The 23,934-nt window shown below is 50.8% G+C and overlaps 1 protein-coding gene across 25 annotated transcripts in view; it reads right to left on the reverse strand.

Annotated features, from left to right (window-relative positions):
• The window catches only part of PTK2 (protein tyrosine kinase 2), a 256,865-nt gene that overhangs the window by 84,593 nt on the left and 148,338 nt on the right, over positions 1 to 23,934 (reverse strand). For all 25 annotated transcript variants that reach the window (XM_043601871.1, XM_043601859.1, XM_043601851.1 and 22 more), the window contains 6 exons: positions 22,092 to 22,232; positions 21,496 to 21,573; positions 13,530 to 13,637; positions 11,872 to 11,989; positions 6,700 to 6,730; positions 4,461 to 4,513 (listed from right to left, as the gene is read on the reverse strand). In XM_043601871.1, the coding sequence (XP_043457806.1) occupies positions 4,461 to 4,513; positions 6,700 to 6,730; positions 11,872 to 11,989; positions 13,530 to 13,637; positions 21,496 to 21,573; positions 22,092 to 22,232 (529 nt within the window). The remainder of the gene's footprint in view (positions 1 to 4,460; positions 4,514 to 6,699; positions 6,731 to 11,871; positions 11,990 to 13,529; positions 13,638 to 21,495; positions 21,574 to 22,091; positions 22,233 to 23,934) is intronic.

A 23,934-nucleotide genomic window follows, 5' to 3' on the forward strand; every position in this document is an offset into this window, starting at 1 on the left:
CAACTTCAGCTCAGGTCAGGTCAGATTTCATGGTTCATGAGTTCGAGCCCCCTGTCAGGCTCTGTGCTGACAGCTCAGAGCCTGGAGCCTGCTTGGGAGTCTGTGTCCCGCTCCTCTCTGCCCCTCCCCCATTTGTGCTGTCTCTCTCTCTCAAAATAAATAAAACATTAAAAAACTTTTTTAAGTTGCAATAAATACTGAAAAAAATATCATCACATAGGTCTCAGCAGAAACAATGAAACCGAACATTTCCACAGACAGAAAAAGGGTCACTACACATTGGTTTTCATGGCAGAGATACAAAAGAGAAAAATTGTTTTACAATATCTGGTCCAATTATAAGTAATCTAAACATCCATGGCACGTGTTCATAATGTGGTGGCATCATCACCACATGGGACCCTCTACTTCTGGTCATATAAGGTTTTATGGCTTGATGAAGGGCTTGGTTATTAAAAAACAAACAGCCCCTAAAATATAAAAAGCATCCAAAGAAAACAACCAGAGTTTATGCCTTCAAACACATTTCAAAATCAGCTGTATTCACTGCCCTTCCTTGGAAATATCTGTATTCCTGGAGAATCTGCACACACACACACACAGCTCAAGCCCTGTCACGGATGCAGGCCGCACCCCTCCCTGTGGTACTCGCAGACCCCTTCGTGCACGCACTGGCCTCTCAGGTCTGAGTCCTAACTCAGCTCTATAACATGCACGTGGTTCCTAAAAACTTAATAATTAGGCTAAAAAATTACTTCTGGCCCTCAGAATCTGGTTAATCTTCACATTTGGCGACATTAAGTTTGTTTTCATAAGGAAATGTTGTCCAGATTTCAAAGATAAATTCTCCATATACTCAACATCAATTACAACTGTGATCTTAACAAAGATCATCTAGCAGGGAAACTCCCCTACACGAGCACAGCCTCGAGGGCAGTGACGACCCGAGTTCCAATCCTAGGTCCACCAATTTCAAGCAGCGTGACCCTGAACAAGTTTGTTTACTTCCTCACTGTTCCTTCCTTGTATCTGTGAAATGGGGGGATGAACAAGACCCCGTAAGGCTGTCGCAGGGGTTGAACGATAAGGCACGTGAAGGTTTAATGCCGTGCGGACTATAGTGAACATTTGGTAAAGAGAGTCCTGTCGCCTGCTGCCTATGTGTGACCTTGGCCAAGCTCCCGAGTCTGGGCACCTGCGGCATCGTCTGGCCCTCCCCTGTTCTCTGTGCTCCACACTCCTGCTCCGGGGCCCAGTGCACTGCGTCTCCCTGTCTGCACGGCTCTGTCTCTCCCTTCATTCAGTTACCTGCCCACGCATCACCTGCTCAGAGAAACTTTTCTTCACCAGTTTTATTATTTTTTAAAAATGTTTTTCATTTAAGTAATCTCTATACCCAACATGGGGCTGGAACTCACAACCGTGAGATCAAGAGTTGCCCACTCCTCTGACTGACCCTGCCAGGAGCCCCTCGACCAGAATTTTAAATAGCCTCTCCCTCACTGCTCTTGGTTTAACTGCTTGATTTCAATCCAGCATGTCTGGCCTGTCTCCTCCGTAGACTGTCGACTCATAAGGGAAGAGGGCTGGCCTCGTTTTCACCATCAGACCCCAGTGTCTGGAACTATTCGCTGAGTGAATTACCGTAAGTGGGAAATGTACGACCGGAACAACACCCATCTGCCAGGGTGTGCCACGGGTTAAATGAGATACGGCAGGACACAAAAGCACGTGCTCATGGCTGGCATTCTGCTGGACCGCAGCCTCACCCGGGAGCCTGGAGGCAGAGCGGGCTCGCCGTGGGGGCAGCAGGTGCAGGCTTGTGCAGGAACCGGGGCAGCTGGATCTCTCCCTCGGGTGCGCCATAGGGCTTCCAGGCTGCTAGGGAAAGAAGCACCCTCGGGGTGTACAAACAGTACTGGTTTTCTAGGTATCGGAGAAACAGTTTCTGGATTAAGTGTGAGGCAGGCCCCTCAGCCTCTGTGGAAGATACGAACACGCCAATCCCACCGATGTGGTCCAATCCCACTGATGTGGGCGAGCAGCAGGGGGAATGACCGAGGGTCAACAGAAACCCGAAGCCATCGGTGCTGTCGCTAAATATCCCTGGACAGCGAGGACCGTTCTTCACCTGTAGCTGTAAATGCCCAAAGTGACAGCCACGTAGGAAACAGGACCACCGACTCTGAGGACCAGAAAGACTGACACGGGACGATGAAAACAGTGTCCGGGCCAGGGGACCGCACAGGTGGGCTGAAAACAGCCGTGAGGAGGTAGGGAGGGGCGCAGGCCCCCACTTTCTGGAAAACAACATGTCGGGTGGGTGGGGGGAAGGCCACTGAGGGCTGAGCTAACGAGTCTAAACTCTGACTGACTGTAAATTACAACTCGAGTTTCTGAGCGGCGAGCTGCCAATTTCAATGAAACACGTGTGACAGCAGTGCAACCAATCAACATGGAGAAGAGACTGAGGTAGAGACCCAAGGCCGCGGGACAGCTAGGAGGGAACCGTGAAGACCCGGGCCAGACCCGGGGCCGCGGGACAGCTAGGAGGGAACCGTGAAGACCCGGGCCAGACCCGGGGCCGCGGGACAGCTAGGAGGGAACCGTGAAGACCCGGGCCAGACCCGGGGCCGCGGGACAGCTACAGGGAAGTGTGAAGGCAGAATGATCAAGGGCGGGGGGGGGGGGGGGGGGGGCAGGGGAGGTAAGACCCGGGTGTGCGAGGATGATCAGCCACTAACAACAGAGGTTCAAAGCCTCAAGTGAGGACCCTGATTCAAAGGGATTAGGAAAACAGGAGAAGGAACAAGACATGAAAGGAGACGTGGAGGTTCTTCGAGGCCCCACTTTACGTCACTTGGGCTGTGGAGTCCTGACGCGCCTAACAGGGCACCTCTGCTCTGCCTTCAGAGGGAAGGGCCGTGGGCAGGCAGGATGACGGAGGGTGGCGCTGAGGCACACAGGGCCCGCCCCGCCCACCCTCACCTGCTCCACACAACACCCTGCACGACATCCGGGGCCGCCCAGCTCGCTGGCTCTCCCGGATCCAGGCCTGCTCACAGATGGACTGCTTCGCCACATTCACCACCTTGCACCGGGCGGGCTTTTGTCTCTCCAACCAGAGTACAGACTCCCTGAGGGCCTGGTTTACATCTGCCCCGTCTCTGCCGCCCACCACGGCCTGGACGAGGACGGGCCCACAGGTGCAAATGCTGAGCACCCCTGAGCGCCCCAGCGCCACTGCCGGGTCAGGAGGGAGCACCGGGGAAGGCAGCATGCAAGCACAATCGACTGTGGTGTTAGAACATTCCGGCAGCCCTGCAGCCCACCAGCTTCTGACGCAGGCCCAGGGTACAAGCTCTGTACTCAAAACGCCCTCCCCCTCGTCGGGAAGCGGTCCATGATTTCTTAAACAGCAGAGCTCTGACACACATCTGTCACACAGCTCATCACTAGAGGATCTTGGCCAAGTGTATAGAGGTGGGGGCACAAACACTTCTTGACAGAGGGCTTGTGGGGTGTTTGTGCACGATCAAAAGTAAGCAATTGTATTTGTAAGCTGGAACATGAAAAAAAGAACACAGTCATCGACTGGGCAAAAGCACAAAACTAAATTTCAGGAAGATTAACCCAAGGGAAAGTAAACTAATAGGAATTAGGTTTCTTATTCTAAATCAGATCATCAGACACTGGAGTTATTAGGAAGCTACCATTTTAGAGATGTAACGCAGAGCCAAGGACGGACTAGATGTGCGCCCATGCACGTGTACACGTACGTGCACACAGATGTATGTATCCATCGTGTATGTATTTTAAGACAGCAAACGTGGGTCCACAGGAGATGCTTCCTGCCCTCACTTTCCTCTCTTTTCCACATTTTTAAATGGGGAAAAAAGGCACATATGTCTTGAAAACATACCAAGGAAAGCACACCATACTCATGACACCAGCAAATAGTTAACATACTGATTGTGCCAGTATCTTAACTATATCTTTCAAAAAGCAATATTCAAACACCACTTTATGTTAACTGTGAAAGACAAAAACCACTTAAAAACACTTCACGTTTCCTGAACTCAAAAATACAATAAATACACAAAGTATATTCTGTTACATTCTGAATTGCAAAGATAAATTATAACGGCAAGTTCAAAATTAAAAATATTCACTCTAAACACAACGAACACGACATCACAACTGAAGAATAACTTGGAATTCTATACAGTCTTGGAAGTAATCTGACATTATCCATAAACGTCTCATCTGAAGAAAACTTGCGAGCCACATTTAAACCTATTCAATGATGGTAAAGTTACGGAGCCCTGGGTAGTCAGACCGTTCAGTTTTCTAAGCTGCTCTAGCAAGACCGACCGCAGTAAAGACGAGGCTGCTCCTACGTCTGCACAAGGCTCTGTGGGGCAGCCGCCGTCTGGGGCTTTCCGGGTGGAGCCTCTCACCTGATACGGAGACCGCGTGTGTCCGCACGCCTTGCTTCTCGCTGTTGGCCAGCCTGTAACAGAGAGGTGCAAAGCCGTGAGTGCCGCGCCCTCCAGGCCGAGCCCCCGCCGAGCCGACAGACAGGGAGCGCCTGTAATCAGGACGCTGCCGCTTCCCATGGAGACCAGACATTTCAAGGCTGATTTTTAGAAGATTAAATTGCACTACCTGAGGCATTTAAAGGAGTCAGACTGCTTTACTGGTCTACAAGGCAGGAATTAAGATCGACAACTGAAGGAACGCTGAGCCGCGCTGAGAAAGCCACTCCCGACGGTGGCTTTGGCACAACAACACCGTTCGCTCTGGCCAGTGGTTAGCAGGCTGCGTAAAATTTCACACTTAAATGCCAGACTGCAAGGGACCGCCCCACATTTATAGGGTTTCTCCAGGAGAAAAAACACCTGGAAAAGAAATCTGCACTCCTAAACGTCATCTGAGAAACTGGAGTATAACTGGTCCTTCTTAAATGTAGTGTGTGTAAGAAAGCAGATAGTACACGAATATGTATTTTTATGTACAGCCTGAAAAAAAAACGTAAGCTCAACATCTGCTTGCTTGTTTCGTGAAATGGCTCACCAACACTTGCGTTTTGCATGTTTACACACATAAAATAAAATTTTGGCCACATGTTTTAGCAACACTTAAAAAATACAAGTGTAGGTCGTTTAAAAATTTTGGAAAACACAAAGCACAGAGAAAGAAGAGGAACCCAGACTTTTCAGATGCCAAAGTGACTCTGCTGTTTTTACAGAAGATGACTTTCTCCAGATACGCAAGCGTGCAGTACAGAAGCACTGAACAGAAGACGTGTCTTGTACATAGAATCTACACTAGGAAGCAAGGGGACTGAGGCGATCCCTTTGGGGAACTGGAAAGGTCCCGCAGGCGGCTGTGTGGCCTCTATGATCAGCAATCATAGCCTAAAGCCACGGGACTGGGCTCCTTTGACTGAATGCTCGACGTAGCTGAGACCTAACGGTCCTCTAAGTGGAATCAGAGCTGCTGTGCAACACATCAGCCGTTTCTCTTCCACTGCAGCTACATGACTCAGGAAAACTCTCTCTGAACCCCACGCCCGGCAGGGAAGGGTGCGTGTGCTCCCGAGAGCAGGTTCACTGTCGGCCTCCACGTGCTGCTGCCAAAGCAGCGGGGGAGGGGGGGGGGCTTCCTCGGCCACGCCGCGTTTCCGGGCGCTGCCGCGAATCAGCTTTGCCACAAGTGCGCGGATTCCGCCGCCTCCGGAGCACCAGCAGTCACAGCGTCTGCTGCTCTGTGACTCGTGGCGATTCTGCTCTTCCCAGGTTTGCTTTACTTGTTCGGTGTCTACAGCATCTGTTACCACTTCTGACCTACTACCTTCTTCACCCGCTTTTATATCCACGTTTACGATTCTGCATATCTTAACCCTCACAGTCATCTCAACAGACTTTCCACATCTGAAGATATTCTGGGCGCTGGTTTGTGGCTTAATGTGGGGCATCAGTGAGGATCTGTTAAATATCACTGAGTTTGTGAAGACACTGCCTGGAAGCCCAAAGCTGCTCTCGGCCATCCCCCCACTCACCCGCACGGCTCCTGCGTGGCTCCTGCGTGCCACATACTTTCCAGGGCCAGGTCTGCAAGGCCACGTGACCCTGGCCGTCCACAAGACCACGGGGCGTGGATAAGCAACAAGATAGTATGTTTAAAGTGGGAGAAGTACTACAGCAAGGCAGAAGGTGTTATGGGCACGCACACGGGGACGCTCTCCAGGACTGGGGGATCGTGGGGGGTTTCTAGAGAGAGTGATGCAGGATGAGCCCGGAAAGATGAGCAGGGGTGGAGCGGGGTCAAGGAGGCTGGAGGGAGAGTGGACCATGAGGGAGAAGAGCACTTACGATGGCCTAGAGGTAGAGAGAGGACAGTCTACTCCAGTAACTAAGAAAACTTCAACACAGCTTTAGAACAGTGTGGGCAGTGGTGAAGCAAGCCTAGCGTGGCCGGCAGAGGAGAGCAGTCAGGGTCCCGCTCGCCGGCCCAAGGACACATCCCTTGTAAGCAAGAATGACAGCTGATTTGACTTCTTTCTGGAAATACTGGTTTCCTACTTCCCTAGTCGCACACCTAGAAATGTGGTTATTCAGGCAAATGGAAAATCAAGCATGGAACCCACACGGTCTCTAACACGACTAAGTGACAAAATGCACAAAGGGCACTTACTTTGGTATTGATGGCAAAGCCCGTTCACCTTCTGGAGAAAAAAAAGAGAGAGAGAGATGAGGTTCCTTCTATTTCTTTTGAAAAGACTATGAGCAGAAATCAGAGAAGAAGTCTTCCTCCAGAATTTAGCAATAACCCTTTATTAAGGAGGTCATTATGCTGTTTTCATGGTCTATTTTCAATATTTATAACACACACAAACCAACCGGGGGTGCATATGGTTTAAAAGGTACCGCCTAATCAAAACAAAGCAGAGGTGGAAAGACATCCCTCCCAGGAAGCTCTAAAGGATGAAGACTGTCTTCCGGTCAAAGTCAATGTGACTTACACCATAGGACATTTTGTACTTTGATAAAAACGCTCACCAGTCGCAACACCAAAATCTGTACAGGAAGCACAAATAAAAGGAAGACAAATCCTCGGGCTGTGCAGAGGCAGAGGGGCTGATGCACCAGAGCCCAGGAACCTGAGCCCCCGACCTGGGCCCTCTACTGGGGGTCACCTCCCATCAATGCCTGGGGCCTCGCGGCTCCAGGAACTGTGACTTGTTCCTGGAGGTCATCACAGCGAGGCAAAGGGCTACGTCTGGTGGCTGGGGGAGACCCTCTCCCCTCACCCTCCTTCTGTGAAGTAGGAAGCACACGCAGTCCCCAGTTTAACGTCTTTTATGTGGACAAATCTGACAGGCACTGAACTAATCCTGTCTTCTACTCCACCCCTGACCTAAGTCGCTACCACAATAATCTTCCCCAAGTACAAACTCATCAAGTCATTCCCCTGCTTAAAACTGTAGTGTCTCGTTTTTGGGGTTTTTTTACGATTTAATTTTTAAGCAATCTCTACATGCAATGTGGGGCTCGAACTCCCAACCCCGAGAAGATCGAGAGCTACACTCTGCTGACTGAGCCCGTTGTGCGCCCTTCTCGATGGCTTTTAAGATGAAACTTAAGCACATCTGCTTGTCCCACGAAGCACTGTTTTTTTCTGCTGGGACACACAACACCTCCCTGTCTCCCTCTCTGGGGTGTCCGCCCACCTATGCCCCATCTCTCTGCCGCCTTCCCAGGGCCCCTTTAGCACTCGCTGCCCTTGCACGTGCCCTACAAGCCAGCCCAGCAGCTCCGTCGCCCGCCTCTCCTGTTCCATTCTCCGCTGTTCCCTGCTCTCTGTGGCTGCATATCGTATCTCCCTGAACACAGCATGCTGCCTTCACACCCTCCAACCCTCGGAAGAAGCTCTTCCTTCTTGGTAGAGATACCAAGAATTCCTCATTTGGTAGAAACACCAAATTCCTCAATTTCTTAAAGCTCAACCCAAGTGCGATCTGAGCTCAAAGGAGCCCTTCCTGCAACACCCCAGGCGGCTTCGGGCGGCCGTGCTGGGGCTTTGGCCTCATTACAGGGCACTTCCCACGTATGAGAACCGCTTGAAGGTTACACCGAACCTGCCCACGGGTGTCTCGGGACACTCAGCAGGGTACCCTGTGTTCAGACAGCTCTCGGACCACCACTCGGTAAACCAAAAACTGAATCAGCCTTGGGCCCCGAGTGACTCTTTCTGAACAACTGTCTATTTACCGAGAAAACAGAAACCAGACTAACTTGCACGGACGCTTGCGCGACATGAGTGACACAGAGCGCACGAAGCTTCTGCGTGGCGCCCAGGGCGCTACGGCGATTCCACGCAAGCTTCCTCACTCCGACTTCCTGGCCTCAAGTTTCAAGCAACATAACCAAGTTACAGCATGGAGGCCAAAGTGGACTTCCTGGAACTTCCTATCAGAACACCCGTGGCTGCTATCAGCGCATGTCGCCCACATCCACCACTGCCCGTTTAATAACGGCCTTCCAAGTGACACGTCAGCGTGGCCTCTAGCCGTCTGCACCCCCTGTCGGAACGCCTGCTTCCTTGGAGAGAGAAAGAGACCAGTTAATAAACACGTGGCGCACAGATGCTTCCTAAGCAGCCGGGCAGGAGCAGAAGGCAGGCTGTAAATGAGCCGACTGACGAGTGGAGGGTCTTAACAGAGCACTTTCTGGAAGGAACAGATCTGAAAGTAACAGACCTCTGAGAAAAGCGGCAACACACAACATCGGCGGCAGCATTCTCAACACTAGAACTCACCGCCTGAAACACCCGGTTCCAGGGGTTAATTTCGGACATTCCTTTAAATTCACAAAGCTGAACGCACACATAGGACTTCTCGAGTCGTTCGTTGGGGGGGGGGGGGGGGGTATGTTATTTGTCTGAATAAATTCTTTAGGAAGAAGGATGGATCTTCCTATGAACCTACATTTGGCTTTTAACTCTCGAATAAAAGTTTTTATCTACTTTTTAAAGTTAAACAGTATAGACACACCGTAGCAAATCTAAATCATAAAGGTACGTAACGTGGAAAGGCAGTAGCCCCACCCCCTTTGCTTCAAACACACCTCCCCCTGCCCCCTCCCCGGGAGTGCTCACTGTCCACAGTCAGTCACTGAGCTCGTCCAGACATCCGGACTCCTTTATTCTTGTAAATAAACACACAAAGGTTTCACTCCACACACACACACACACACACACACACACACACACACACACACACTCTCGCACACTCACACGCGTGCTGTAGGCTTTTAGCACAAAATCACCACCATCTCATCACTGTTTGCATCAGGGGTGCATGCTCCCTCATCCAGCAGTTAATTCCCACAGTGTGGACGCTCACGCTGTTTCCGGTTTTGAGTGATTACGAACAGCGCAGAGGGAACATCCCGTGTCTAACTTTGCAGGAGGATTTCCAGGAGGCAGACAACGAGCCCCAACAGCTGGCATGGACGCCAACAAAGTGCAAGGGCACATCTTCCGCGATGGCTCACTTTACCAAACTAGTAACACAAAATGCGATCTGGCTCGTTTGTGTCCAGTGCTTACTGGACATTCGTGTGTCCCCCTTCCGTGAGGAGCCTATTTCCATCCTGGCTTGTCTTCGTGAGCTGGGAGAACGTGTGAGAAAGAAGAGATTTTAATGGTCTGGTGTCTGTGTCACAGACATCTTCCTCCCCATATCGCAGCTTTAGAAATGTTTCTTTTGGGGCGCTCACAGGGCTTAGTAGGTTGAGTGTCTGTCCCTCTTTCTCTCTGCTTCTCCCCCACTCACGCTCTGTCTCTGTCTCTCAAGAAACGAATAAACATTAAAAAAAATTTTTTTAATGTTTGATTTACAGTTATTTCCGTTAGGCAATGTATCTTCACTTTAGGCATCTATTATAAAACAGCTGTGTAATAAATGAATACGCTGGGATTGAGAATCAGGTAAGTAAGTTACCGAGTCTAACATCTCACTCTGTAAAGACAACATACAATTGCTAACAGCCAGTGCCCTACTAGGTTTTTATGACAAATATTTTCACGTATGCTCTTGTCATACGCATGAGGAACTTAATGCATCACAGCTCACAAGATCTGATATCAAAACGTTGATCCCCAAGGAGAAAAAAAAGCCAAGGAAACACCAACACAGGAAGATGCTGACGTTTCAAACATGGAATGGCCGGCTTATTTAATACTGAACGTCTGAATGTTATTTCTGTGTGTACCGACAAACTGATAAAGAACATTAGGGAAATCAGCATAACATTTTTTAAATTATTCACTAAAAAGGAGACAGGCAATATGTCACACTGAATACTTTCATAAAATACTAATTTCACGGAAAGGAGTTTCCCTAAAACATTTAAATCATATTTGCAAGGTACATACCCCTGGTTAAAGCACGAAATGTAAAGCCAAGAGTCTGTGTCTGCACAAGTTCTGACAAACAGTGGCCTTTAGACATTCCTAAAAGCAACTGTTTTCATACAAAGAAAGCTACTATGAAAGAAAAAAAAACAATGAATAGGTTTTCTTGGTCTGATCATGGTGTTACAAACATTTTTGCTGATTAGCTGTGTCCTTACCGGCTTTCTGGCTGTGGCTTTCGCTATTGTTTCCAGAGCACATCAGGACACTAACTTTTACACAAAGGTTCCAATGATTCCACTGCTTCACATGCCCCCACTGCTCCCTCTAACTGCTGTCAACACGGGGTACTCGGCTGCCGGGCGGGCTGGGCTTTCTGCTGCGGCTCGACGGGAGTTCGGGACTTCCCCATCTGCCCTCCTGGTGCTTTCCTATCTCCCCCCGTGCAGGGCACGCAGCCCTGCGGGACTCCTTCTCTGTGACCATCCTGGTCAGGGAGGTGAGAGCTGCAAGGGCCCTGTGCCCCCCCGCCACTGTGCCGGCTGCTCTGTGGGCACCACTGTGGACCCACCTACCACGCCGTGAGGACGGTCCAAGTCAAGGTTCCCACAATGTGTCAGGGTCCCACTGCAGCTAGCAGTGTGATGGGAACGATCCTAAGACTTACGTGCCACAGTATGTGGTGGACACAGCTCCCAGCCTTTTATGAGGTCATTAATCCTCCCTAAACCATAAAAGACAGGTGCCACTCTGTGTCTTGTATTTTACAGCAAGAGCACCGAGGCACAGAGAGGTTAAGCAATTTACAGACGGCAGCACAGAGGAGTCGTGATTCGAACCCACAAGTTGATAAGAATTCTAAAGCCCAAATCTGTCTTGCTACCACTATGCTATTTTCCTGCTGGGAACATTTCGTTGGATTATTTCAGAAATCCAAATCTTCTCAAACAGCCATTATCACTGCCTTGTAAAAACCCCGCATCGCTTTTGAGGTGAGAGAGCCTTGTTTCCAGGCCAGTTATTCATTCCAATCATCGACTTTATACATCATGCCTGAGAATGAATTTTGTTCTTTTCTCTAAGCTTTTGAGCTCTATAAGAAAAAACAGGAAAGATGCTTTATTTAACACGCGTTACAAAGGATACCTGAGAGCAAACGGACCCGGAACGTGATCCTACAAGTGTCTTTACACTGACAGTGGCCTAGAGAGTGCTCCAGTGTGTTGCTCGAACCCAACAGCCTGAACACCAACACTGTCTCCCCGGAGTTCCGTTCAGACCCAGGCTGTGCGTTGCCCTCCCTCCCCAGAAAAAGCAGCATACAGATTTGCTGGGCTGAGTCCCTGTCTTCTCTTCACACGCACAGACTGATCCACGAGAAGGAGCAGAGGCTGCTGGGGTGAGCCTGCCAGCAGCTCAGGGGACGCTCAAGCGGAAGCGGGACCTCACCTTTCTGGGGCCTGATGATAAAGGACTGCGTGGCTCCGTTCACCAGCCGGCAGTACCCATCTATCAGGTCAGCCATATTCTCGGCGATGGTCAGGGACGGTGCTGTCACTGTCAGAGGCTCAAAGGGGAAAAGACCAGGAAAGAGGGGTTATTGTTCTTCCCAGTAACCAAAGGGGCAGCTGTGCTATGACATCACACCCCTAGATGCACTTGGAAACAGAGAAGAGTGACAGCAACACAGATTTGTCGTAAGGTTGGCGTGAAAAAGGAAGTTTGATATTTAGGGACGTGATTCCTAGGATATGTGACAGAAGGCCACCCAGACAAAAAGAGAAAAATCACTTAAACTGAGATTCACTTTCTAGAACTAAAGGAGGCAAAAAAAAAAAAAAAAATTTTCCCTCAAAATGTCTGGCCCCTCTGGCGCAGTGTAACTAAGGGAAGGATTTAGAGAATCAGCGTATTTCAAGTATGGCTTATTTTAGGAACTAAACTAATGTGGAGTCGATTGTTAGCAATTATCCATCATAATTTTTCTAATACTTATGAAAACTAGAAAAATGTCACTATTTCTAGCATGCACAGCACATTCTGCCTGAGGTTAGAAATCACTCTTTTCAGTATCAAACCTGCAATTTTGCCAAACCTCCTGAAGACCTGCCATTAAAGATCGTCCAGGAGACGGTCAGAGCTCGGAGGATGCCCTAACCCGGGCACCATTTGTCACCAGCTGCTCCGGGGGCCGCAGACCTTCCCTACGCTCAGCTGAATGTCATGGGGTGGGTGGGGGTGGGGGGAGGTCTGAAAACAGTGGTGACAAATGACACTACCGAGCTACCGTCAGGAAACTTCAATCTGTGATAAAGCCTCGAGATCTTAGGGTCTCATCGGTTTATGTCTGAGAATAAAGGCATTTCCTAGAGCCCCAAAAATGCCACCGATCCCAGGCAGGAAGCACAAGCGAGGAGCGTGGCCAAGAAACCCGTGTGAGAAAAGGCTGCCGCCGCCCAAGGGGCCCGGGCGCCGCACGGAGCAGATGACACAGGTCCAGGCCGGGCTGTGTGCACAAGCACAGCTGCCTATGCCAACGGTCGCCCAGACTCCTTCATACGCGAGCGTTCTCGCTCGTCCGGGGGCCACCTGATGCCGTGTTTTCCAAACAACACCCGTCTCCACTGCACCACGCGGCATGCGGGCCAAGACCAGGGGCTCCGGGACGAACCCCAGCTCCGCCGCCCGTGCTCGGCTTCCTCAGCTGTGGAAACGGGGACAAAGTATCCCAAACCGCTTCTCTCGCTAAGGTCTGAGAACGACCCGGGTCGCTCCTGGCTTCTGGGCTAAGCGTCAGGGCAGTGGGGTCCCCCCCAACCCCCGCCCCCGGCAGGAGAGTGGCTGCTGCGCGGTCTCGGTGACCCCGGCAGAGAGCGTCACATACAGCGGTCTGGGAAATGATGCCGCTTGACGAAGGTATGTGTATTTGCATGTAACCCTAAGAAGCCGATTTCCTTGGTAGTTTACGGTAACCTTCAGCCATCTCGACAACGCTGCTCCTGACTCTGCCAGCTGTCACCTGCCGTCCTCGTCACTACTTGAGACGGAACACCCCCCACACAGGAGAAAGCTGGGAGTCTGGCGGTCCGCAAGAACTCTGCCCTTACCTCGGGGGCGCCCGCGATTTTCAGCTGCAGCGTTCCTTTCCTGTCCTTGTCTTCGCTGTTGGAATACTGAATGGTCTGCACTTGATTGAAGTCGGCCAGATGTGTGGGCTTGGGAGAAAAGGCAAACACTTTGGACCCCAGGTAAGGACTGCTGGCAGGTGTTCTGTGACACTGTCACGGTCCCCACCCCATCCCGCTCTCCCCAGGACCTCCTCCCAAAGACTGCGTCTGGGGAGAGGCCGCTCGTGCATGCGGCCCCCAGTGGGGTTTTCTCCTCCCGAGGAGCAGTCCTAGAACCGCTGGGAACCGTCTTCGCACCTCAAGGTGAGGGATGTGCCTGTGCCCCGTGCTCCTAAACACTGACCAGGAGCGCTCCCTCTCCCAGAGCTGGGAGAATGAATCACAGCTACCAGAGAAGGAAGGAGAAAGTCCCTGACTTGACTCACTCACTGGCCCAGGGGTAGGGCGGGGGAACCGCGTGTGAAACTCCCTTCCCTTCCCAGAGAGGGAGGGGCCTGTGCACCCCCCTCTCCCCCGCCCTGAGAGCACCCTCAGCTACAAGTCTCTGCCATGGTGCTAGACACATGGCAGGGGTCCAAAGACCCTTCTCAGGAAGACGAGCCCAAAGAGACTTCATTTTTCCAAATAGAACAAACCCTTTTCTTCTTAAGACAAAACAAATGCCCGTCTGCCGCTTCTAGCATTTCTTGACAATGCCCACGTTGCCGTGACGATCCCCACACATTCATTTACAGCAACTAGCCTGATTCCAGCCTCCTTCTCTTGGAGTGCGTGCGGATTGGCCCCTGCCACCAAGCGCCCCCTTGGCCCAAATTCTGCCCCTGGGACTGAGTTGGGATTATGGCCCAGCAGTGACTTGGAGCGAGCTCCCTTCACAGCAGAACATCTCCACAGCATTGCTGTGAAGGCCGGGGTGTGCTCCATGAGGCCTCCCGACGGACCGGGCTGGGGTGGCCCTCCTGGTCTCCCATTCCAGGCCTCCGAGCAGGGCAGATCAGGGCAGCGGGCAGCTCTCCTCTCCCAGCCTCCTGCCGCCTGCCCTCGGGGGACCCCGCCTCCCTCCTCGGCCTTCCCCAGGTCCTCCCGCTTCTCCTCTGCTCCTTCTGTAAACCATCAAGGGCCCCCGGAGCTGTGGCGCCCCAGCAGCCCCAGCCGGCCCCGTGGTGCGAGAACACCTCCAGCCCCGAACCGGGACGCGTGTCCGGCCGCCTCGCACCCCCACACGGACGCAGGGGACCGACTGTGAACAGCACGGCCACGGGATCCGCGCTCAACACCTGCTTCCCCTCCAGTCCTCCCCAGCATGGCAACAAGCATCACCGCTCAACCCTGCTCCAGAGCCAACAAGCAGGCTCCTCCTGCAGCTCCTCACTGGCTCCTCCTTCCCTCACCCACGCCCGGCCGAGCTCCACGCCCCGCGTTTTCCTTCCACCCTCCCGGCTGCCGCTCTAGTGCAGTCACCGTTCGGTATCGTGCTTAGAGCATCAGCCCCACGGCTGTTCCCCCGGTCTGTGCCTGTCCCCTCACAGACCACCCCACCCGGAAGCCAGGGAGGTACTTCGAAGTGTAAGTCAGGCCTGACAGTCCCCTGCTCAAACAGGTACAACGCCAGCAAAAGGAAGCAGACGCCCACCCGGTCTGCCGTCCGCCTGCCTCTTGGACCTAATTTCTCATCATGAGCTCATCGTCACTGGACGCACTCTAGTCTTACTGGGGCAGAACCGTGTCCCAGAGAGTTGGTTTTGGTTGGCTAAGAATGCGGGCTACAAATGGGGACTGGGGCTGTGGGACGTCATACAATGCATAGGAAATTCCCTCACGATGAAGACTGTCCTGTGTCCTTAATGGCTTTCAAGTGTCCTGGTGGCATGTTCATGTTGGTGAAAAATCGGATTCTAGAACCCAAGTCTATTAAAAAAAATTTGTTTAATGTTTATTTATTTTGAGACAGAGAGAGAGAGAGAGAGAGAGAGAGAGACAGAGAGGCAGGCGGAGAATCCCAAGCAGGCTCTGCACCGTCAGCACAGAGCCCGACGTGAGGCTTGATCTCACGGACCGTGAGATCACAACCTGAGCTGAAATCAACAGTCGGCTGCTTAATCGACTGAGCCACCCAGGCACCCTGAACCCAAGTCTATTTTAAAACACAAAGTATGCTCCGCAGTGAATTTTCTAGGAATACAATTTACGTGTCATTTAGAAAATACTGTACTTTGCTATCTTTGAAACTGTATTATGAGTGCTCACCATTTGGGAAAATGACATTATGGGGAGAAATTCTGTTTGGTATCTGACCTGCTGGCCCCGCACACGCACATCCGTAAGGGGGGAGATGAGGCTCCTTCCAACAGAGCAGGAATCCAACGTCATTAAGCTGGTGCTGACACATGAAATGAGGGACATCTCAACTAGTTTCACTAAGTGATTACATAACAATACTCATCTTATAATGAAAAAGTTTTCTCTAAAGCAAATGAGAAATTTAAGTCATGAAAATCAGATTCCTTTCCTTGTTAACCTACTGTTTTCCTCCCTCATTCTGACGTTATCCCCCAGGGTCGGCCCATAACTCCCTTATCGCTCCCCGGTACTACTTGTAAGGGAGGGCTTCTGGTCACCCTCCCTCAGATGAAAACGTTCATTACTAAGTGTCGGAATATTCTGTTATGTCTGCCAATCGTTTGGCTGTGCGCCGACACACGGAAGGAGAGTTGTTGAGGTTACATGCGCGCAGCACGCTCTGCGGTTTCTTCAGGTTAGCAAGAGGCTCCTGAGCAAGATCTGTTGCCAAGGAGGCAGGGTGGGGAGGGGCCGACGCTGACCGCCCTCTCTCAACCAGACACACACACGCTCACGTCAGTCACCTCTTGCACAATCGGATTATGTTTGTTTTTTCGTTGCCGGTCTTCTTTCTCCTATCCGATCCCACTGCCGGACTGAACGGCCCGTGAGGGTGACAGAGTGGCGGATGCCCGTCCCGCCCGCCGCCGCACCGCAGGGAAGGAGGGCCGCGCTTGGTGTGTGAGGGGGTGAAGGAACGGACTCGAAGACTTACGGGGTGCGGGCCTCCGTTCCGGGCACCAGGAGTACAGCAGCGAACAAGGCTGACGTGACTCCGGGCATAACCCATCGCCCGAGTCAGCATCTGGTCCCAACTGTGAGAAGGACCACAACGAAGCAACCGAGGGCACCGCACAAAACTACCGCGTCTGTTTGGGGGCGAGGGGCAGGGGGAAAGGTGAGGGTCTCGGAACGAGTCTCGCTGGGAACGAGAATGGCACTTGGGCTCCGTGAAGGCGGGACCGTGCGGATCTCACTCTGCCCTGGGCGCCGGCTCCGAGCGGCCACACAGACACACGTGCAAGCCGGCCAATCCGCCATTCAGACGAGGCCTAGCAGGAGTCACCGGCAGCCCAAAGGGAGGGAAAGGGGGTGCAGAGGAGACCAGGAGCCGCCCCGTCCCGTACGGTAGCGGGAAGCCACACGCGGCTGGGGAGCACCTGGCGGTACGCGGCTCGTCCAAACAGAGGCGCGACGGGAGCGCGGGAAGCGTGCCGACTTCAAAGACTCAGCATGATAAAAAGCAGAGAAGACATCTCCAGGACTTTTATGTGGGTGATCCCTTGAAATGACGGTGTCTTGGATATTCTGGGGTAAGACACGATTCCTTTTTACCTTTTAAAATGTGGTTACTACAACACTTAAAATTCTATCTGCTGCTGGTATCATACTTGTATCGAATGGTGCCGGAGAACGCGGTGACCCAGAAGTCCAGTGAAGTAGACGAGGACTCAGAAGGACGGAGGGGGCTTAGCTGCACGAGGGTCACTGGCGCCCCCGGCCGAGGCGGCTGGGCGGGTGCTGGGGCGGCAGGGGAGGCAGGGCAGCCCGAGTGCAGCGGGCCCAAGACAGGCGACGTACTCAGGTCAGCCCGGCCCGGGGCAGCCATGCATCGCCAGGCGTGCGACGGCCACACGCGCCAAGAACTTTTGCAATAAAGGAAAGAGGAAACACGTGAGGTGCCTGGGAGGGAGAGGGAAAGGGATCTGGGTTTCAGGATGAGAGAAACTACACATTTTCTACGCTAACAAGAATGGCCCAGACATTGGAGGCGTTTACTGGTGCAGGAGCGAGAGCAGAGGAGACGGCCAGAAGCGGCCTTCCAGAAGCGTGGCGTTCACGCGGAAGGCACGGGACAGGGGAGGGCAGTGTGGCAGGTGGAAACGCAGCATGGCAGCTTCCACAGGCACTCGCGGGGCTCTATCCTGACTGCCCTGGCCCATTCCTCCTTCTTTATATAACCAGTAACTCACACTTCCGAGCACACTGATCCTTGTAGCACCAAAGAGAAAATGTATGTTTCTTCCGTAGAACATTTATAAAAATCAACCACATGCCTGGCTATAATGAAGACTGGAACACATTCAAAATAACTAGCATGTAAACAACATGTGCTCTGCTCGTCAGCCAGGAGCATTAGAAATAATAAAGGTGAGACCCAAACCCCCTGAGCTACTTGAAAATTACCAGCCCGTTAAATAATGCTACAATAAGAGAAACAAAACTGAAAGTTCAGACTGCAAAGGAAGACCACCACACACCAAACCTGGTCAGACAGTAAAAGTGGTATCGGAAAAAGGAAGTGAGAATAAATTTTAGAGAAATATCCAAAGGGAACAGCAGGAAAAAAACGATAAAAACAATCAAACAAGATCAGGAAAGGGGATCTGCCTAAAGGTAAACGCTGCCATTACTGAAAATGAATGGAAATGCTGTGACCCTGATCTCTGAGCCTGTCCTGGAAAGACACCTACAACAGATGAGCCCTCCACACGCCCCAAGGGCCAGCCTCCGCAGACAGCTTGGGCGTGAGACCAGACACGGGCCTGAAGTTACTGGAAGTCATGAGGCACAGCTCCATGGCAACTGCCTGAACCTGTGGGGAAGCAGAGCACATACTAACAAAATGTAAGTTACCAAAGCCAACGCAAGAAGTGCACAACCTGAGCAGCTGTGCTGGTGTAGAAGGAGCCAGAGAGGCACTCACACACCTGTCCCCGGGAAGATGGCAGGGGTCACACAGACCAAATCTACCTCACCTGTACAAAATCGCAATTCCAATTCTGGCTTAAAATACTTCAGGCCATAAAATCACAGAAAGAACCCAATTTACCTGATGAACTTAGTGTAATTTTTAATATCATACCCTTATAAAGCTAATATAAAAAAGATTAGAATGGGGGTTCCTGGGTGGCTCAGTCGTTTAAGCATCCAACTTCAGCTCAGGTCATGATCTCACTGTTTCCAGTTCCTGAGCTCGAGCCCCGTGCCAGGCTCTGCGCTGACGGCTCAGAGCCTGGACTCTGCTTCAGACGCTGTGTCTCCCTCACTCTCTGCCCCGCCTCTACTCGTGCTCGCTCTCTCTCTCTCTCAAAAATAAACATTCAAAACAAGGAAAATTTTAATTAATCTCACTTATGAATAGTTGCAAAAATTCCACATATCAGCAAATATAATAAATCAAGATTTCAAAATAACAATACAGCACAACCAAGTAGGAGTCACTTAACAGCCCAATACCGACACACCATCAATACAATATAAAACAATAAATTAAGGGAGAAAAACCAAGATCATACCAGTAAAGGCTGAAAAGACCTTTAATTACATATAGCAGCCCTCCTGATAAAAATTCTAAGCACAGAAGGGCATAATTTAAATACACAAATAAACAAGAACACCAAAGACACGCATTACTGAAACCTAACAACAAGCATTACCCCAAATAAAGACACACTTTCAATTGATACGATCCAGAATGACCCGGGGATCTCTTCTGCCACCCATCATTAAACATGACCTTGAAGGAGCCTTGGAATACAAGGAAAGGAAAAAACTGTACAGACTAGGGAAGAAGGCAGAAAAATTCTTGTTTTGCCAATTAGATGATTGTATACCTACAAAGGGTAAGATTCTAATGAAAAATGACTTCGTAAATGAATGATAAGCTTGTTGAATACAGCATCATCATAAACAACAATCGAGCATATTCGGCTATGCTTGCAGTATGCATTTTGAATTAGAAATAGTCCATAAAAACCCATTCAAAAATAGGCCAAAACCAGTAAAATACTCATGAACTGGTTTAGCAGGAAAGACGCATGTGAAAAAGACTACAAAATCTTACTGAAGGATATAAAGCAATCCTGAACAAATACAAAGACATGCCATATTCTTGGACAGAAAATTCGTATCAAAAAATATCGACTTCCACAAAATTTCGCAAAATTAACATACAAGCTGGAATCCCAGCAGCACTTTCTGTGAATTTTATAGATTTGGTTTTGAAAGACTAGGTAACCAGGAAGAGCCAGACAAATGTACAAACGAGGACTGACACACAGAGAAGGTGTGGGGGAAAAAGGAAACCCCAGGGCTGGGGCACCTGGAACCGTGTGGAGTCGATCCAGAAGGAGACAACTGACCAGTGGTGCGGGACGGAGGTGCCCGGCGGGCACTGCAAGAGGTACCAGACGACACGACCCGATAAACCGCAAGGACACCGCCAGCTGCTGCCTGCACCGGGGCCAGCAATAACCAGCCACCTACCAGTGACGACACGCAAATTTCTAAGGGCTTTTGCGGTGCGAGGCCATGACCTAAACGCTCCAAATCCAGGTAAGTATTTAATTCTCTTGCTGACCCTATTATGCAGTTGAAATGATTATGGCCATTTTACTACCAAGGGGACACAAGTCGATGGCGCAGGACTCCAAAGCCACGAGGCTGGCGTGAGAGCGAGTCAACGTGGGGACCATGGCCATGTCCTCCACAGCCTGCCCCCTTGAGCACACTAGAGGCCCCACCTGTGACCTCGCCTGTGGACTCCACAGGAAGACTTACATGTAAAAAGGACAAAGAAAATAGTCAAGAAAACACAGGAGACCACCAGTCAAACCTAAAGGCTACAACTGAAACAATCCGTGAGTAATAAAAACAGAGAATGCTGGGGCACCTGTATGGCTCAGTTCAGTGTCTGACTTCAGCTCAGGTCATGATCTCACAGTTTGTGGGTTCCCACCCCGCATCGGGCTCTGTGCTGACAGCTCGGAGTCTGGAGCCTGCTTTGAATTCTATGGGTCTGTCTCTCTCTCAAATATAAACAAACATTAAAAAAAATTTTTTTTAATTAAAAAACCCCCAACGGATAATGCCACAGACCATCCTGAAGGGGCCACACCAATGTGCCCCTGCCATCCGTCACTTGCTATCAGCGTGGGAAAGCTCCAGTGGCCCACACTTTGTCAACACTTGTGATTATGGCTCTTCCTCATGTGAGCCACCCTAGAAGAGACGTGTGGTCCCACACGCATGGACGTGATGACCAGAAGGCTCAACACCTTTCCATTTAATCCCCTGACCATGGGGGTGTCCTTTTGGGTCATCTGCCCTTTACTTAATGATTTACTGTCAACCACTCCCTTGGATTTAAGGGTCCATGGCCAAATGTATTAACGCTAATGTTTGGCTTGCCTTTCTACTATCTTTTGATAAAAAGAAGTTCTTGATCTCAGTGTCTATTTTATGAAAATTGTCTTTTAGAGTTAGCACTTTTTAAGTCCTGTTTAAGGAACTCTGCCTACCCCAGGTTTACAGAGATTCCCAATGTTTTCTTCTAATACTGTTATCGTTTCTCTTTCACGTGTAGATCCATACTCCATCCGGAATGGGTTTTGCTATGGTGTGCCGACAGGGGTCAGAGTTCACTGCTTTTTCTCTATGAGTATCTGGCTGACCCAGCAGCACTTACTGAATACTTAACCACTGAGGCAGAACTCAGGACAGAGGCCCCTCTGGGGGTGCGGGAGCAGAGAGCTCGGTGAGGTCCCACGCGAGCAGTGCGTGCGTGCACACGGCATGCCAGGACGCGCCAGCCCAGACTTACGCTGCAGCCCTTGTCCGTGAGGTAACTGATTCCTTCTTCTGGGCCGATCGCCAGTTCCACTGAAATAATCCAGCTTGACTTTTGGAGGCGAAACCGGTGGTGACAAAGGTACCAGAAGAAAAAAGAGAGATTTCAGATGAAAGGCTATGGACACATTAAAAGGACCAAAGCGGGGGCTGTGGGGAGCACCTCAGCTTGTGATTCGTCTGTCCAACCAGGCAGTACAAAACAAAACGTCTGTAACTTCCCCGACCCAGTGTCAGATGGGGGGGAAGCTACTGGTTTCTTTGGAAAGATTATTTGAATAGTAAACTTGCCTCTAGACAACAGTTAACCAATCCCTGGGCTGGAATAAAAAATTCTAATTATCAACACAGGCATGCTTTTTAAAAAGAGGATTTCATTTTTACATTGATATATTTTCTTTTTGCATTTTTCTCACTGAAAATGACAAATATTCTCGTGGTGTAAAAAATGTGACATTTCAGATTTCAATCAGAAATTTAGATGCCCGTGGATAAGAAACATCAGGAGAACCCACACCTCGTCCACTATCCTCTGCCCCGCACTCACAGCCCCCACGTCCCCATACTCACACCGAGGGCACACTTGAAGCACTCTTTATCAAATCGGTACACTGGGGAGAGGATCTCAAAGAATTTCAGAATGCTCTCTTCTCTGTTCAGGTTGGCGAACTGTCTAAACGTCTGCTGGATCAGTTTTCTTAGTGTTTTGGCCTGTATGATACAATTACAAGAATCATCTTAGAGCAGTAAGAACTAACAGTACAGATCTTTCCTCCCACCCACGACCACCTGTGTTCGCATTACTAGGAGACGTCATCACTTGTCAAAGCTTCATTTTTTTTTTAACTAGCTGCAACAAAGTACAGGTCGTGTAGGATATAGCATCCTAACCCTTTTTAAGCACACGGTTCAGGGGTTCCAAGTCTTACTTCTTCAACAGAAATCCGTAAAGCAATAATTTGCTTACTAGAACATGTGGTAAAAAGTTAGGCAGGATAGGTGCATACTATCTACGTGCACGAAGGGAAGGAAGCTGGCCAAGAATTAGGTATAAAGGACTCACACGCCCCACTGTTAGGAGGGTACGTCGATACAAGGTTGGTGAAGGGCAATTTCGCAGCACAAATACCTTAAAAAAGGACACCCAACTCTGGATCCAGAAATTAAAATTCCAAGGCATGCCTCTTGAGAAACAATTCAAGAACTACACAAAGATTCAGCAACAAGGAGGCTCGGTGCGCAAGTGTGCCTAGTAACAGGTGGGTTACACGCGTCTGCACGTGTCTGTCCACACTGTATGCAGCCCTGAGGGCTGTTGTGCAGGGGCGCCTGGGTGGCTCAGCTGGTTAAGTGTCCAACTTCACCTCAGGTCGTGATCTCGTGGTCAGCAAGTTTAAGCCCTGTGTCGAGTTCTGTGCTGACAGCTCAGAGCCTGGAGCCTGCTTCGGATTCTCTCTCTGTCCCTCTCCTGCTCATGCTCTGTCTCTCTTCTCTCAAAAACAAACATTAAAAAAAAAAAAAGACTATTGTGCAGAACTAATTTACTGATGTTAAAATCCGTATCACGGTGTTACACGAGATAATATGGCGAAATGATCTGTATGTCAGGGAGAGATGCCTTTTACAGGGGAGCATTGGGGATGGGACTCAGTCATGTGTGAGCACAGGTGCACATGTACCAGCACAGAGAAGACAGACCACATACGCCCTTCTCTGTGTGGCGGGACCACAGCTGACCTTTCAGACTTGGCACATCTCACTCTTCTACTTATGCACCATGAGCAGCTGGACAGTGGCAGGAAGGGCCCTCCGGGCAGCAAGCCCACCGTCCGTGGTGTCGGAGGAAGCCCGGGGAGGCCAGTGGGCAAAGGATACACGGTAAGGTCTGAGGATGACGGCTAGGAGAAGACAGCCACAGCGAGTGATCGGCTTTCACCGTGGGGACAGACAGGGTCCTTGGGCGTGCCGAGCAGACCGATGTGATCTGACGCAGGTGCTGCTGTGCTGTGAACAGCACGAAGTTAAGCAGGAGAGACGAGGCAGGATGCTCCAAGCCATCTAGGTAAGAGGCTAGCAGAGTGGACACAAGGGCAACAGCAGGAAAGGGGTGAAGCAGATTTATCCCGAAAATCGGAACCAACAAGGTGCACTAAGAGACAAGAGTTCCCACGAACTGAGACGGTGAGCCTGTGGGAGAAGCAGACTGGCAGGTGGGGGTCTGGGAGGGGAGCAGGAGCCCAGCTGAAAACCGCGTGAGAGGCACTCAGACAGGAAGCAGAGCCAGCAGGCGGAGAAGGCCGGGACGGGGGCGGAGGGGAGTGAAGGGCGGCAGACTTCAGCGTGCCCTGCCCCAGCACGTTGGGAGCTGCTAGGAGGTGGACCGCCAGGGAGTGACACACACAGGTGACAGCCT

The sequence above is a fragment of the Prionailurus bengalensis genome, chromosome F2 (assembly GCF_016509475.1).
Source record: "Prionailurus bengalensis isolate Pbe53 chromosome F2, Fcat_Pben_1.1_paternal_pri, whole genome shotgun sequence".
Classification (NCBI taxonomy): Eukaryota; Metazoa; Chordata; class Mammalia; order Carnivora; family Felidae; genus Prionailurus; species Prionailurus bengalensis.